We start from the raw sequence: 15,594 nt of genomic DNA on the forward strand, positions 1-15,594 counted from the left end.
AATAAAATATAAGTTAGCTAAATTTTGGGCTTATAAGCGCAGTATTGAAAAGACATAATCATCGATTATGTAATCTAGGCATAACCGAGAACGGTGGCTTTGACTTACCGAATATGCAGCGGACCACTGCAGCTGTCTTGCAACCACATTAGAAAGTATAATAATGCTTATGTTTTATAGATATCTCGCAGAGAACATGTGGCGCAAGGTGGAGGGAGAATGCAGCCTGCTGTGCAGTTTTGCATACGATTCGTACGCGATAGCCAACTTGATTATGCCCCTTCGTGTTTCATGTTCTATCTTCTTCAACTCCCTCTAAGCTGTTCAACGCCAAACTTTCAACGTTTACTATCGTACTTCCAGCGCCGGCCATCTTTCTGTGATGCATTAAGCCTTGAAATAGTAAAGCTTCGGATACTCTTATCGAATTGAAGTGAACTTGATGTTAGATCTTTTATACGCGTGATCGCAAAATCATCACGCATCAAGGTTCCAATTCGAACGGCTTACCACTCGGTCCACCATTCTTCATCTAGCAATCTTTGACTAGACTTCCAATTCATCTGCTATTTTCACATTTCATTGCACGTATTGAAAAAACTACGATGTACACAATTTCAACTTTAGTAGCCTAAAAGCTTTGCAAAGAAAAAAAAAATGGTTTCATATTTCTACGATTGATTTGCAGACTACTTTTTTAGATTATTCTTGAAACCTAGCGGTGGTCAGATGGGTAAAAAACGAGCACAAACGTGAAAACTTGCGCATTTTTCTAAAGGTGTTTGAAAAGTTTATTTTTTCGTGGTAAAACTGTGAAATTTTAGGTACCATTGAACGAAAATACATTTTTACTTTACCCTTGACATTTCACATCTATCTTTTAGTATAATTTGAGTGTGTAAAGTAGAGTACGAAAAGGAAGATAATCAAATGAATTTGGTCAATTTGCTTTTTGCGTTTATTGTTAAGTAGTTTTTTTTTTCGAAATTTACGTCAAAGTCAAAGTAAGACTGATTCCATATAAGTAATAGCTTTTAAAAATAAAAATCAATTTCCGCTCTGTGGAATCTGAAACTGCCCGGTTTTTCGTCAAAAATCAAATTTCCCAGAGGTGATAACTATCCTAGTGAAAGAATAGATATTTTTTGGCATTGAACGTTTTATATATTTTTTTTACAAGTCTACAACCGGAGGTCTAGAAAATCATAAAACAAGGTACAAACTGCCATCAATGAACGTAAAGGCCAGCTGATATTTTACAGATTATCCCCATTTATCACGTAGTATAATATTTCAGAATAGTAAAAAAACATATTATTTTTTATGACAGATGGCTGGGTAAAAGTTAGTGGAAACGGCCGTGTACAAGACACGTATATATTCGTTATTTTGGCTCATTGCAAATTGTTTTCGGGCGATTTTCATCTGCTCAAAGACAATGGTCTATCTTGAATCGTCAACGAAAACAGGCTGAACAAATAATTGAGTTCCGACATGCCATCATCGAAAAAACAATGCTCAGAATGATATTGTTAAGAGAAAGAGAAATACGAGGCTGTATTTATTCAATTTGCGATGGACAAGTCACGTGGAACTCCGCGTCGTGTATATTAGACATCACGCAGCTGGCGTACATAGAAGATGTAACCAGTACTGTAGCAAGTGAAGTCGCTCAAATACGTGTACGATTTTTCGCATAAAACCATTCTCCTACGTTTTTCAACAACACTAGAACAACGAAATACAAAGTAATAATAAAAAAAGAAAAAAGAAGGAACCTTTTCACGAAAGCAAGTAAAGTATGCAATTTATATGTGATTCGTGTTTAGTGATCGAATTAAAGTATTATAAATTTTAACAGTAACGTACGTATGAGTAAAAAAAAAAGAAAATAAAATAAAACTACTTGATATCAATTCCAGGGAAAAGTTCGTCGTGTCTCAGGTGAGTCAAACCGATATCTGTGAACAGTGGCTAAAAGAGTTTGAATAATGTAGTTGGGGGTCAGGATGACATAATTTTAATATTTGTTTTTTCGCATGACATGCCACTGTTCCGAAAGACCTTGATTCGGCTGCGAATGTACGATGAAGTAACTGCTGAACTAACGGCGAGTTACTGTTGGAAATGGAAATTGCATTCCGTTGAAGTTGGATAAAATATTGTTTTAACATTCGTCGTGAATATCAAGTACAGAACAGAGCCGGTACTTGGACTGGCATCTAGTTGAACAGGTTCAAGAGGTTAAACACAGTACGGGGATAGTCTAGTTCGAGTGAAAGAAGGCCTACCACGAGTGAGTCTGCTAACTTATCAAGTGGGTAAACACGCGTCACTCAACAACGGTTCATATTTGGATCATGTTTGAAATCGAAATTCGGTATTCGTTAAAAAAAGTGAAGCAGTGAAGAGTCAGGAAGTCAAAATTGATATATCTACTGGTATAATCCAGTAACACTACAAAAATTATTCTATGCTTCAACGCTGCTCTGAGTTTTTTGTTTAAAAATGACATAACATCGTTCGAAAATTTACCTACATTGGGAGTTTGTAAAATTTGACACAAGTGTCACACAAATTGCTCACTTCACCGTGAATAGGCAGTTGGACTAGTTCCGTATGCAAGCTGCTAGTTTTAAATGTATTCGGTGCAGTAGTATTTAAACGTTGACATGTTGCACCGAAAACCAACGTTTTCACGCATATCCATGTAATGCTACAGATCCTGCTTGTCCTCATTAAGATTGCAGGTCGTGACAATGATGATTGATTTATCTGGGTATTTATTGTGAATCCATAGGATGAAGAGTTTATTGATACTGCAGTGCTTGGTAGGCCTGAGAGTTGTGTCGGGTCTGCAAGATGAGACAATAACAATGCCCGATGATGATTCGAACGAAGAGTTCATCGAAGCGTTGAGTGATTCTTCTACGCAGCAAAAAAGTTCGCAGAGCGAACATGTAAACGATAAAGACGTCAGCCATGGCACAGTACAGGAAGATTCTGGAAAAAAAGAAGTCACAACGATTCACGAATCTGACAAAACTGCATCGCACGATGAACACAATGCGAAAAACGGTCCTCATGAAAAGTTGGTGGTGATAATACTCGGCGAAGAGATCCTTCTGCCTGTAGAAGAACACGCTAAAGATGTGCACGCGGAACCGGTGATTCCGCTGGAAGAGTACATTGAGGCGATCCAAGACTTTTATACCAACCCAATCGGAGAAGGATCGGGAACCTCGCATTTCACTGAAGCTCCAGAAGTAATTAAAAACTCCAGTACGCTTCCAGCCAAACAGGGCACGGACAATAAGGCTGAAGCAGTAGAGAAAAAGAATTCTACGTCAGAGAAGAGCAAACTTTCAGAAAGTGGCCCCATGATTGCAGGTGAGAATGCGAGCCTTCTTCACATGACGATGATATTTTAGCAATTCATCGCCGATACATATTACGTACACATGTAAAGAACTTCGACTAATTTTACACATGAGCGATATATTAGAATCGGAATAAATTTCTTTCAGAAAATGACAAAGTGTCACAAAATGGCACGGCTTCATCTACGAAAAATGATACTCAGGCACCAGCTGATCACTCGTCTTCGAAGAACAATGAATCGGTTAAAGATGATCACAATAAGTCGGAAAGCAGTAGTCAGATCGAAGTATTGACTGTTATTCCTCTCGGTAGTGATGGTGATGATGACACTGGCGATGATTCATTTGCCGAGGATTTCAAGTTATACGAAGACGGGGCCGTTTCAAGCCTAGAACTTTTAACCGAAGACCATGCTGATTTGGATGTTTGGCCGTCGGATAGTTTGTCCTCTTTTGAAGAATACTACAATTTCGACACTTAACGTGCGATTCGACGTTCGAGTGGCTTATAGATCAATTACATAACACCCGTGACGTTTTAGAGTAATGATAAGAGTACCCAACATTTATCGTACTATCTACTAATCAGCGTGATCTTTCACATTTGTATTCCTACTTTGTAAATAAATGATCAAATTCGCAGCAACACGCTGTCGGTGCGGTACAAAACTCGGGTATTACAGGTCATAGCCCTTTACTTTATGTGAGAAAAGGAAACTTGGGGAAACTTGATGGATTTATAATTAAACATACGGACAATGAATTCGAAATAATTTCATTACGTTATTTCGTACATGCCGTGAGTAGAAATTAATTTAATGCATGTGCTCGTGATTATGCAGTTCAGTTATCTCACAGATATTCGGCAAGCGATTATAATTAGCGGTTGATTGAAGAAAACTATCGTTCTCTCATGCGCGAAGTACTTAATTTTACTCGTTAACGACAATTTGCATGTACAACCTTCTTTACGCATTCGTGTACATGCAGTTAAACAAACATTAAATTAATTGTCACGTGGTTCCGGAACGATATGTGCTGGGTCACCCTTCTCTTTCATATTTACGTGCTGTCCCGACTCACGGCCACCCTCACCATTCTATTTTCGTACCGTAAACGATGTCATCTTCACCTTCCGTATAATCTATAAAACTATACCGTAGCATATTTTGTTTGTTATGCGGATAATTTGAGTATTTGGACAAAATTAACGCACGACTGGATTGGTTTACCTGAAACACGCCAACCCGCAAGCAATAACCACGATTCACGATCATTGGACGTACTTTTGAACGTTACGTACAAAGTGCAGTTGGATTTGATCACCTTTGAGTGAATATGTGTAAGTCGGATATATAACTTCCATAAGTATGAAGATCATGTGCGATCAATAACTGATGACAGACAAGCTGATATGATTATCAGAATGCTTCGGTAATATCGTTGTCATAGACAGTCCGAGAAAATGAAACCTTTCATCGAATAGTCAAGTATTATGCGAGCAGATCAGCAGCGTCTCTCTCGTTGGTTAAAAATGTACAAAATCGAGCGAAGTTCGTGACCCTGGAATGCGGGCTAGTCAATTCACGAAATTGGAGATAGCAATAAATGCTTTGCTAATTACATACTTTTGCGAATGCCTGGGCAAAGGAGTTAGTTGATAGGGGTCGAGCCCCGGAACAAATTGGCTGCATTCATGGGGGCAGGAGAGAGATGGATGGGGAGAAATGCCGGGATGAGAAAAATTCATCCCTTATCTGCTCGCGTTACGCAGCCTTACAAGTTTTTCACCTGGATACCGTCATGAGCTTGAATTTCACCAAAGTGCCGAAAGCAGATATAGACGCAGTTTTCGAAAGGGTTCGGAATGCTGGTTATACATGCGGCCGTGAGACTACCCTCATCAGGACTGCAGACGCTGCTTCGCTACCAGAGGTTAGTACTCCTCAAATATTTACACTATAGTATGGGAGTGGCAAGGGATCCTCACTAGTAGCCTGATACCTACAGGAGAACGCGTGTAAAATACCCCCCGTTCTTCGGTGTTTAATTATTTAAGACCGAGCGTCTCTCCGAGGACCGTTTCCAGCGATTATGTGAAATAGAATTTTACGCCGGTGTGGAATCCAGGATCCGAACAGGTTTAGCAGCATCCCCTACTCGTTACGATTAACGGGGATATTTCCAACCTTTCGTTCGAGAAATTTTATCAATGAAAGTTATGCAAGAGACGTTAAAGTTCAAAAGCTTTCCGTTTGCCATTCTCCAGCGAGATAAGACAACGTCAACGTAATCTTGTCGATGGATTTGTAGAAAAGTCGGAGAAAAGACGGCTGCGCGAAAATTTCTCCCTTGAAGGATGGTGAATTTTCACTTTTTTTTAGAGTGAAATGAAAGATTCATATTTGATATGCGCGGCAAGAATTAAATAATTATCTTCGGAGTCGTCGTTAATTGAAGCGATGGTTACCGGAGAGACGCATTCACGTGTACTCAAATCTTTCCTCGCTGGGTTCGGTAATTCAAAGAGGTATATACGTGAGTACATACAATACGTTGATTGCAAAGATCAAAGGTTTGAGCTGCAGCCGTAGCCAAAGCCTTGCGAATCAGCTAACCGTGCGAAAAACGGGCACAGCGCACAACCGTGAGCTTTTGTTAAACAAACATAGGAACAAAAATAAATAAAAAAAAAAATCTTCTGCCAATTCAGGAGTGAACTTTTCTCGGTATATAGAATGTATGTAAATACATTCATGGATGCAGGTAGCTGTATGTATGCACGTATATCCTCGACGTGACGAACGGTACGGGGGCGTAATTCTCTACTTTGTCGAATTGAATCCAACAATAAGAACGCGGAGGATGGAGATTGAAATCATCTCGTAAACTTTTCTACGAGGGTAAGTATGGCCAAACTGAATTCTGTAGTTCTTATCTCCTTTTGCGCTTTACGTATTCTCATACTGTTCTTGTAGATCCAGAACTTAATCGATCTTTCAACTTTCCCAATATGATCCCGCAAAGCGTTACAAGGTTTTCAATCTTATGTATAGCGTGACTTGCGATAAGTTTTATTTTCTCTTCAGCATTTGTTAAACTTGGGTTATAGCCAAGTGAATGTCGTTTATTTTCCGAAAAAATACCACTTGAAACCTTTGTGGAATATCGAGACAATGACTCATGGAAATGATTGAAAACTCGTCAGAATAAAGTTAAATATGTGTAACAGCATAAAAGTATCGATATTTATCACTGTTTCCAAATGTGGGAAATTACACAATCAAACAACTTTAATTCGTTGGTCAAAGCTTACGGTATTAAAAAGACACTGTTGCGATTGTTGACTAAGCGAATTATGCATAAACTAATCAGTTTTGTTACGTGTACTTATTTTACTTGTATGTACCTGTACGTACTTGAGTATTGTTTTGCTGGATCTGTAAAGTTCATTAAAACGTACGTATGAAGAGTTAAAGTTCCTATTTTGTGTCTCAGATCTCATGATTTTGGGTGAACAATGACATAAACTACTGTTTCGGAATGAGATTTTGATATCAAAAGGTCCGACGGATCCCAAAACTCTTGCAAATACATGAAAGGTACCGTAAGGCTGTTCCCGCTGTTCTGTGTCCCAATTCCAACTCGTCTCATTGTCAGATAGAGAATATACCTTGGATATAGCTCGGACGGAGATACCGAGGCTATAACCGATCAGATTTTGGAAACGATCGGTCGAACAGTGTTCAATTTGTTCGAAGAACAACATTAAACAAGAATTAAAAATGACATTTTGAGAATGGCGGACCGGATTTCATTGATTTTGGTCTTAAGGGGGTATTCTAGTGTAGAAATTTGAAAAAATCGATTTTTTTTTTTTTTATATTTTCAAAGCTTAACCTTTTAAGAATGTGTCCTTGAAAGGACAAGTCAAAATTTCAATTATTTTCAGAGATATAGCTATTTTAGTGACACGTCTTCAATACTGGCTCGGCTGGAACGAATTTTACTCGAAACTTTAAACGCGTTTTTCTCAAAACTACATTTTTCAAAACGGTTGACATGATTTCTCAAGTTCTATTGAACCGATTTACTTGAAATTTGGTGAGAATCTTCTCAATACATGTCTCTATCGCACGAACCATTATTATAACGAAATAATAATTTTTACTATTTTTAAAAAATTCAGAAACGTCCAAAAAAGTCAAAAAAAACGTATTATTTTTTCGGACAGCCGTAATTTGGCAAAAAAAAATTTTTTTTCGACTTTTTTTTAGTTAGTACGATAGCTGCATTTATGTAGATTAATAATCTTTTTTTTTTTTTTTTTCTGATTTTGAAAATGCTTGCAATCGTGACAACATTGGCGCGCAATTTTTTTCGTACCCCCCACTTCAACAACTCATAGCACTTTCAATTTTGTATTTTTTGACTTGTTTTTTTTTTTTTGTAATCGTGAAATGATAATAAACGCCTGATAACAAAATGGATAGTAAAAATATTTTTTGTTTTTTGTTTATAGCACTTCAAAAAACACCTCAAATTCATGCCTCTACACTAGAATACCCCCTTAATCGAAGTCGGTTTTCTCAGATTAGAACTGATTTAAATCAGTATTTCGTCAATCAGCTCGAAATACATCGCTCGGGAAGTTTTTAGGCTGGCCCGTCAGGATCAGCCAAACAGACCACTTTTTTTCACCGCTTCTACGTCGCTGCAGAAATTCGCGTCTGAATGTTATGGCAAAAACTTTTTTTGATTGCTTGAGAATATTTTGATAGGTTCTTTCCAGAATTCATCTCTAGAAATTGTTACTTCATCAATGTCCACTTGAAGTAGCAAAAAGTTACTACATTCCGATCCTGCGATATATTTCGACGTTTCGAAGGCGCACTAGTTCGTATAAATCTTCTAGCCTTACGACGCAAACTCTCAGGCATGCGAACACTCGAGAAATTTTCCCACGCGAAGACGGGCACGACGATATGATTCCGATCAAACATTTCGATTAATAATTCTATTGTAACACGGGCATCAATCGATCTCTGCGGTCGGCGAAGCTTCGGGGTCGTTCGCTCGCCCCCGGGAAAGCTCGTCGCCTGGGGGGCGGAGCGTGCGGAGTTCAAGTCGAGCTTTCTCTATTCGGCAAACGGCGCCCGAGAAGCGCGTCAGATCGCGAATCCGCGTGCCGTCGTCTCGAATTACTTTCGGTTCTCGTAAGGGTGACTTCGTGCCGGGTTACACTCTACACGTGCAAGTTCGCGAAGCGAGTACCGTCGATATTTTCTCCCTCTACGAGAGGTTCGGGAATTTTTTTTGGTCAGCATCGTTATTGCAAGACACGAAATTTCGGGGTTCGGATGAGTAAAAAGTTTTATGGAATTCGAGTATAAAGTTGGTATTTCCTGAATATCCAATGCGTGGAATGTCGTTCGCCGAAGTTAGTGAGTTGACGAAAACAAACCGGTAAACAATCGCCGATTACTCTGTGGATGTGGCTGCCGTTGAATCAGAGGCATTTACACGCGATTACGAGTTGGAATTAAAACGAAACGACTGTCGGAGCATACTTCGGTGATTCGGTTGAAATAATACGTTCGAAGGTCGCGCGACACAAGTTGACCGTTCAAGTTACAACGCGTAATTAAGCGGCATTGCTGAAGGGGGTGTTTAAACCGAACAGTCTGCAGTGATCAGCGTGGTTTCAAATAGTGATACAGTGCGCGAATCGGTGCTGCTTGTGTAGGTCGTGAATCGTTTACGCGAAAGGGTGGGAACGGAATGTCAGTGTGGTCGTGGGAAAATAGGGACTCGAATCTATGAACACCGTTAAATCAGTTCGGTATTAATTGGAACACCGTAACTGAATCTGGTGCTCGAGGCTCGGCGCTATGACTCTTTGGAAGAGAAATTCGTGAATTATCGGTGCGCGGTACACGATTTCGATTGAAATTGATATTCCCGACAGAATCATGCTCCGTTGTTGTTCATTGCCGGCGTGTTGATACGCCAAGGGTAAAAGTTGGCACCGAGGACGAGGAATAGAATCGATTCCAGCATAAGGATATACGGATTCGTGATAAACATCAGTCAAGTGGGTCAGGAGTAAATACCTGAAGCCATCGCGTCAGGTGAAGGAAGGACACTGTGTGATGTATTTTCAAGTGCGAAACTCATGTGTAAATTAGTGATTGGAGAGTTCGGAGATTTCCATACGATTCTGTAACGCGCTAATGGTGAGTCAAATCTTATTCTCTTTCTATAGATTCGTCATTTTCGTCAGTTCCCAAGGGTCTAGCCACAATGTGATCGGTGAATTGTGCGGTGACAAAGTATTGCGCAGCCAATCTTGACGGTATTGAAATAATTGCGAACCGCAATTGGCGAGTCAATGTTAAAAGTACCCTTTAAACACGAACTGCACGTCGTGAAACGGTGAGTTTCTCCAAATAGTGGCAGCAATTACACTCTCACGCCAGAGGCCAAGACTCTCGATCCAAAAGTTTCCGTGTACTAGATTATGTGCCGGAGTTGAAACCCGCTGTGGGATTTTCCGGTACATCGCACGCTGTAAATCCCCTCAAGATTCAGCGGTGGACCTACCTACCTAATTTCATACTCGAGATAGAACAACGCTGGTTTAACTGAAACAATTACGGTTTCCAATTACGGGACACGCGTGCGTTTACGCCGTAGGCTCGACGAGGACTTGGGTCCCGATGAACGTCGTGCAGTATAGTAGACACTGAGAAAGTTCTTCATGCGTTTTGGGCTTCTCTTCCCTCGAGTTACCCGAATTTCAGTATCAAAAATTCATTCCTGCTTTTTGCTTTGATCATGAGGCGGAGAAAGGAAATGCGATGAAAATTGGAAACGGTAGACGTCCGTGTCGAAGGACGACGCTTACCATGGACAAGTAAGGTCCTGCGAAGGCGGGATCGAAATTCGCCACTTACTCAGCCATCCAATATTCATTATTTCACGTAGATATTCTCGGGTGGAGCCCTCTCCAAGTTGTTCGGCCCCTTTCGATCGAGGGATGGTTTCAAATCGCATCAGAAAAGGTTGCGCTGCCAGTATTATAACCGATATAAGCGAGGGCATGAGTTATTTTCGAAAAATGATGCTGGCATTACCATTCGCCTCTCGACGTAGCTTGCTACTTCGGTATGTGAATACAAATTTTCACTGTAAACTACAGTCTTAACATCTTTTTCACCGAGTCGCATACACATGTGTTATATAGAGAATTTTCTATGCACAGCTTCAAGCATCCGCGTAGTGCGCAGCGTAAATCTAAAGAGATTCGCGACTTATTTTCGAGCAGAGGCTGAGAGTCATTTCAAACTTTGGCGATAAAATCTCTCAAGGTTACTTCTATGATTCCATTTACTATACTTCAATGTTATAGTGGAGAATATGGGCGAGTGTCTTATCTAAAAAGGAATTCGGTGTTTTTCCATTTCAATACAAGGGCTCAGTGTGCATCAACCACGTTTATCTACTGTCAGATTTTCACTCCAATCACAAACTAGACGTGAGAATAAAAATTTGTTGAATCAATCTGTCTAATTGTTGATAATGCAGGATCACTAGCAAAATTCACAGTTTCATAGGTTTCTGAAATTTTAGAACTCATAGAAAAATTGATTTACCTATAATAATCAACTGTACACTTGTGATCCTAGAATATTTTCAAACACCAACTACGCCTTCGAACGATTTACACTCACCAAAATTTGTCATAAAATGATCTCGGAAGTCTATGGTATCTTCACTAACAATAAATAGATCGATACTACTTGGTTAATACTTTGCATACTTCATTTTCCTCTGAGGTACGATGAAAGATGTTCCGGCACCTGCGCCTTTCTATATCTATGTCAAAGAAATGGAATTGATTCTAAGGTTTGAACTACAATTTTCTGGCACGCTGAGTCTTGAGTGTATAGGAAAGGTGCGACCTCACGACGACTTTGAGAACTTGAAGAACTTTAAGTGTTTCAGGAAGCAATTTTTTACGACCAGAGTTACCGGAAAGACCGAGGGCTGCCCTCAACACTTTTTCACCGTAAGAAATCCTCGATCACTTCGAATAATTTTCCTGGAAAGTTATCCCGATCAAACTGCGACCTCAAGTAGCAAACACGACAAGGTCTAATTGCGTTGCATCAAAGTGTGCGTGACCGCGAAAATTATCAAACCTCGAGGGTCGGCCAGGTATTGGCGCGATCCCGCGAGGCCTGTAATTCGAGGCGCCTTCGAGAGTCCGGAAACCAATTTCATCTATTTCCACCAACATCCGAACCTCACGATCTCGGATCTGGTCGATACTCTTTCGTATAATTACCTTGAATCAAAAATATTTCTGACTTTCCATTAGTCATAATTCCCGGGTGGGAAAAACATTCCGGTGTATCCCAAGAACATTTCTGAAGTTCAACAATATTTTCTCGTCTTTCCTTTTCAATGTATCCATGAAATACAATCTTAAATATTCAGCAATCCGCATGGCTGCATTCATCTTCAAACTCGAATCGTGATTTCACCAACCCAAAATATGGCACATTTCATGGTCACGTAGTAGGTCAATTAACCGAAATGATATCCGGCACTTGGACCACAACCCAAGCACGATATCGTTTCATCGAAGGTTTGCGGTTGTTATCTGACGAGCAGCTTTAGGGAGGGTGGATCAAGGGATAGCCGTCTATCGAAATTAATTTCGTTGGGTAACGACGCCTCGCCCCGGATCGTGAATTCTCGAAGGGAGTACGGCGAAGCACTAACAGCATCGTACGCGACAAAGAATGCGTAGAATCCCCTTCAAAAAACGGCGATTCCGGGGCTAATTCCTCGTGCACGAAGGGAGAGGGGGAATAAATATTTGCACTCCTTGTTGGAGCTTCGCTTTCGTTTATGGTGAGGCGATGGGGGCGCCAACTTTCATCCCCGTGAATTTCGAAAGTTCAAATATATGAAGCTGGGGGTGACATGTGAGAGCTTAGAGAAGAGCGGGGAACATTTACATATGTAAAATGTATGTAACCCACCGGCCTGCTTCGTTTTATCGTTAGAGATACAGCGGGACTTAATCCCATATCAATACCGACTTGAGTGACACTCGAAGGCATTCGATTTCGACCCATTGAAATTGAAGTATCCGGGTTATATTGAAAATTCTGTCGAAAATTATCCGATCCGCTTTTGCAAACAGAATCGGCCGGTTCTGCGGCACGTTCTCGCATCGAGTATTTCCCAGTATTTTCATCAAAAACAACCCGAAATATTATACGTTCAGCCCGTATGGCGTACCCTGAGGAATTTCCAGTTGTGGTTACTGCACGGTACTTTAGAGTTTGAATTTTTTACCATAGCCGGAAAATAAAGTTCTGGGTAAAAAATTGAAGTGTGTTTTTTAACTTTCAGTAGAAATTCGTTACGTTTTTCTATTATTTTTTTAGATCATGGTTGCTCCTATTACATTATTTTCAACAAATTAATTTGATAATAATTTGATGTGGGTTGAACATTACATTGACGGTGACGTCTTATTTCATTTAAAGAATTTATAGCAAATTCAACGAACAGATTTAATATTGCGATATAAAGAAAATGTAGTATTGACAATTATAATCATACTTACTACCACATTTTTGTGATTCTAATAATATTTTAACAATTATTGTTATGATATCGAATTTACTAGTATTTTAACGAATGAAATCGTTCTCAGTACGGAGAGGATAAGCACCGAAGGTTTTGTTTTTGCAATGGCATAAATTTAGGGTGATAATTACGGTCATCACAGTTGCCATAAACGGTAACCGAAACCGTAAAGGATATTATATAAAACGCGATAGATGATATGAGTTCGATAATGTGGCGTATTTTGCAGTTTGTTATAAACAATTGCCACTTACGTATTCTTGGTACTCTTCACTATTTACGAGAAAGTTATCCATCTTTCCTTCACAGCGAATTATTGGAAACACAAAAACAAGCCATTTAGAAAATTTAACCATGACAATTCAAACTGTAATTCCAATATAATAATTTCAAAGGTCATCTTTATAGAACAGCAAACTTCTCTCAGACATCAAAATCAAGCTGATTAGCTCGTTTTATTTAATATTAAAGCGAGTTCCATTTCGTATAATTTTCAAGTAACTATAGGTTACAGAAAAATGTTGACGAGGGTCGACATAGATTACATTCAGTATGTTGTAAAGTCACTGAAAAATTTTGAGATAATTTTTAGGAAGGTAGTTTGAAAATTGGTGTGAAATGGCTCATTCGTATAGGAGGAAATTGTTACCAGAAAATTATTCATCAATTCTTCATTAACAGACGGTTTTGTGACATTTGTCAGGTAAAATTTTCATCCGCGTGTCGATAAAAGTCTAAAGAATTGTAAAATCTTGTTCCTCTACAATTTGCGATCCAAGCATTTATGCATATGCGAAAGATAAATGAATTCTTTTGATGGAAAACTCGGTTTTTTAGGCTGACTTCAGTAATGCCGTTTAAGTGATTGAGAATTTGAATTTTCGTCCCGTTTTTTTCCAGAAGTTTAAACGCAACTGGAGATTTTTGCCTCAATATTATAGTTCTCAGCGACATGACAGAGTGGCAGTAATTAATTTCAGACAGCCTGTAGCTGGGGAAATTTCTGAAAATAAACGGCGATAGTTCGTCAAAGTCTTGCTCTTGGAGAGAAAATCGGAGGGAGCGAACGAAGGCCGTTGAGAAGCACAGGAATAATAAATCTTAAAAATAAATGCGCTTTCCGTTCGTTCTTTCTTTTCTTTCGGTTTTTTTTCACGCCTCGTATTTTTTTCCACCTTTCTTTCTTCGGTTTTTATATAGGCAGGAGGTATAATATGCAGATTTTAGCACCACACTACAAGCAACGCACACACCCAAACACGATCAATATTTAGCGTTACCCTGAAAATTCACAGATTCGTACGTACAGAAACGCGAAATAGAAGGCTCGTGTATGCTTGCAGGGATTTCAATATAAAATGCCGGATTGTCTGAGAGTTTTCGAATTTCACCGAACTCACAAAAACACATTTGTCATCCAAGAATGTACGTACGTCTATAAATATGCCCGCGATGAGTTTTCTTCCATAATAATAATAAGAATAAAGTAATTATTCATCCACGGGTTTTTCCTCGTTCAACATCTTGGATCTATGCTGGGTCGAACTCCAACAAATCTCAGAGCGATCGTTTAGTCTCCAATTTATAGCTAATTGTAAACCAAATCGCAGGCAATATTCGTACTTTCACATCCAAGCTCTTCCTGCAATTACAAGTTTTTGGAAAAAGTTTTAACAATAATTTTCGGCGAGATAAATCCTTAGCCTTCGATCGGCAGAGCCAGCAACTTTCTTGCCCAAAATTCAACTGGCAGAAAAATATTAATAACAAGTAGAAAAACGGGATTTCGAAATAATAACCGATCAGTCTGAGAAGTTTAAGTGATAAACCTTTGTCAGTAAAAAGTTTAGAGAGACGTACTCGTTATCGAGTGACAAAAACTTCGTTTTAGAAATAAAATGTCGGATTGGCACATCGTAGACACGAAGAAGGTCGAACTGTACATTTCGGGAAATAGGTTGAAATTTGGCGAAAGAAAAGAGAAGCGTGCATCCCCCGCTAATTTGCAAATAGTTCCCACCGGGTGTGATAAGTTTGTTTAATTTTCTCGTTTCTTGTCTCGACGATTCTCCGGGTTTCAGCTCTTCCACTTTGCTTCCGTCGTCTGTTTTTCTCGCTCTCCGCCCGCCGACCAATCGTCGAAAGCCACCGTTTCTCACCCAGGGAAGGAATGCGAACATCCCCCGCGTATAACTGATGAATATTCTAATCACGTTGTCCCCGGGAAAGGGAATAAAAACCATCCCGCGTTAGTTAATTTGATTGGCTCCCGTGTAACCTGTACCAACCTTTAATTAAAAACACCGAATTTATCCGCTGGTTAACGCCGATCGAGCCTGCCTTGGCAGATGTAAGATTAATCGCGTATCGATCTTTCCAACTCCTTTCAAATTGTAATTCAAACTCGGTTTTTAAAATTGATTATCGCGGTGTGCATATTTCTTTGAAAAGTCCTCCGCACTGAATAAAATTTCGCATATTGTGTTACGATAACTTTTCCACTAAAATAGGTGTCGTCACGATAACAGTTTGAATATTGTTGGAA

General features: G+C 39.5%; 2 protein-coding genes across 4 annotated transcripts in view; both read left to right on the forward strand.

Moving 5' to 3' along the window:
* Positions 1 to 1,706: 1,706 nt before the first annotated feature.
* LOC124214713 (uncharacterized) lies at positions 1,707 to 4,049 on the forward strand. Its single transcript, XM_046617279.2, has 4 exons — positions 1,707 to 1,794; positions 1,923 to 1,944; positions 2,801 to 3,390; positions 3,528 to 4,049. Exons 3-4 carry the CDS (start codon positions 2,802 to 2,804, stop codon positions 3,860 to 3,862), a joined length of 924 nt encoding a protein of 307 aa, XP_046473235.1. The 5' UTR covers positions 1,707 to 1,794; positions 1,923 to 1,944; position 2,801; the 3' UTR covers positions 3,863 to 4,049.
* A 4,507-nt stretch (positions 4,050 to 8,556) lies between these two features.
* The window catches only part of LOC124213646 (TWiK family of potassium channels protein 7), a 259,133-nt gene continuing 252,095 nt past the window's right edge, over positions 8,557 to 15,594 (forward strand). For all 3 annotated transcript variants that reach the window (XM_046615127.2, XM_046615126.2, XM_069134727.1), the window contains exon 1: positions 8,557 to 9,616. The gene's annotated coding sequence lies outside the window, so the exon portion shown is untranslated. The remainder of the gene's footprint in view (positions 9,617 to 15,594) is intronic.

The sequence above is a fragment of the Neodiprion pinetum genome, chromosome 3 (genome assembly GCF_021155775.2).
Source record: "Neodiprion pinetum isolate iyNeoPine1 chromosome 3, iyNeoPine1.2, whole genome shotgun sequence".
Taxonomy (NCBI): Eukaryota; Metazoa; Arthropoda; class Insecta; order Hymenoptera; family Diprionidae; genus Neodiprion; species Neodiprion pinetum.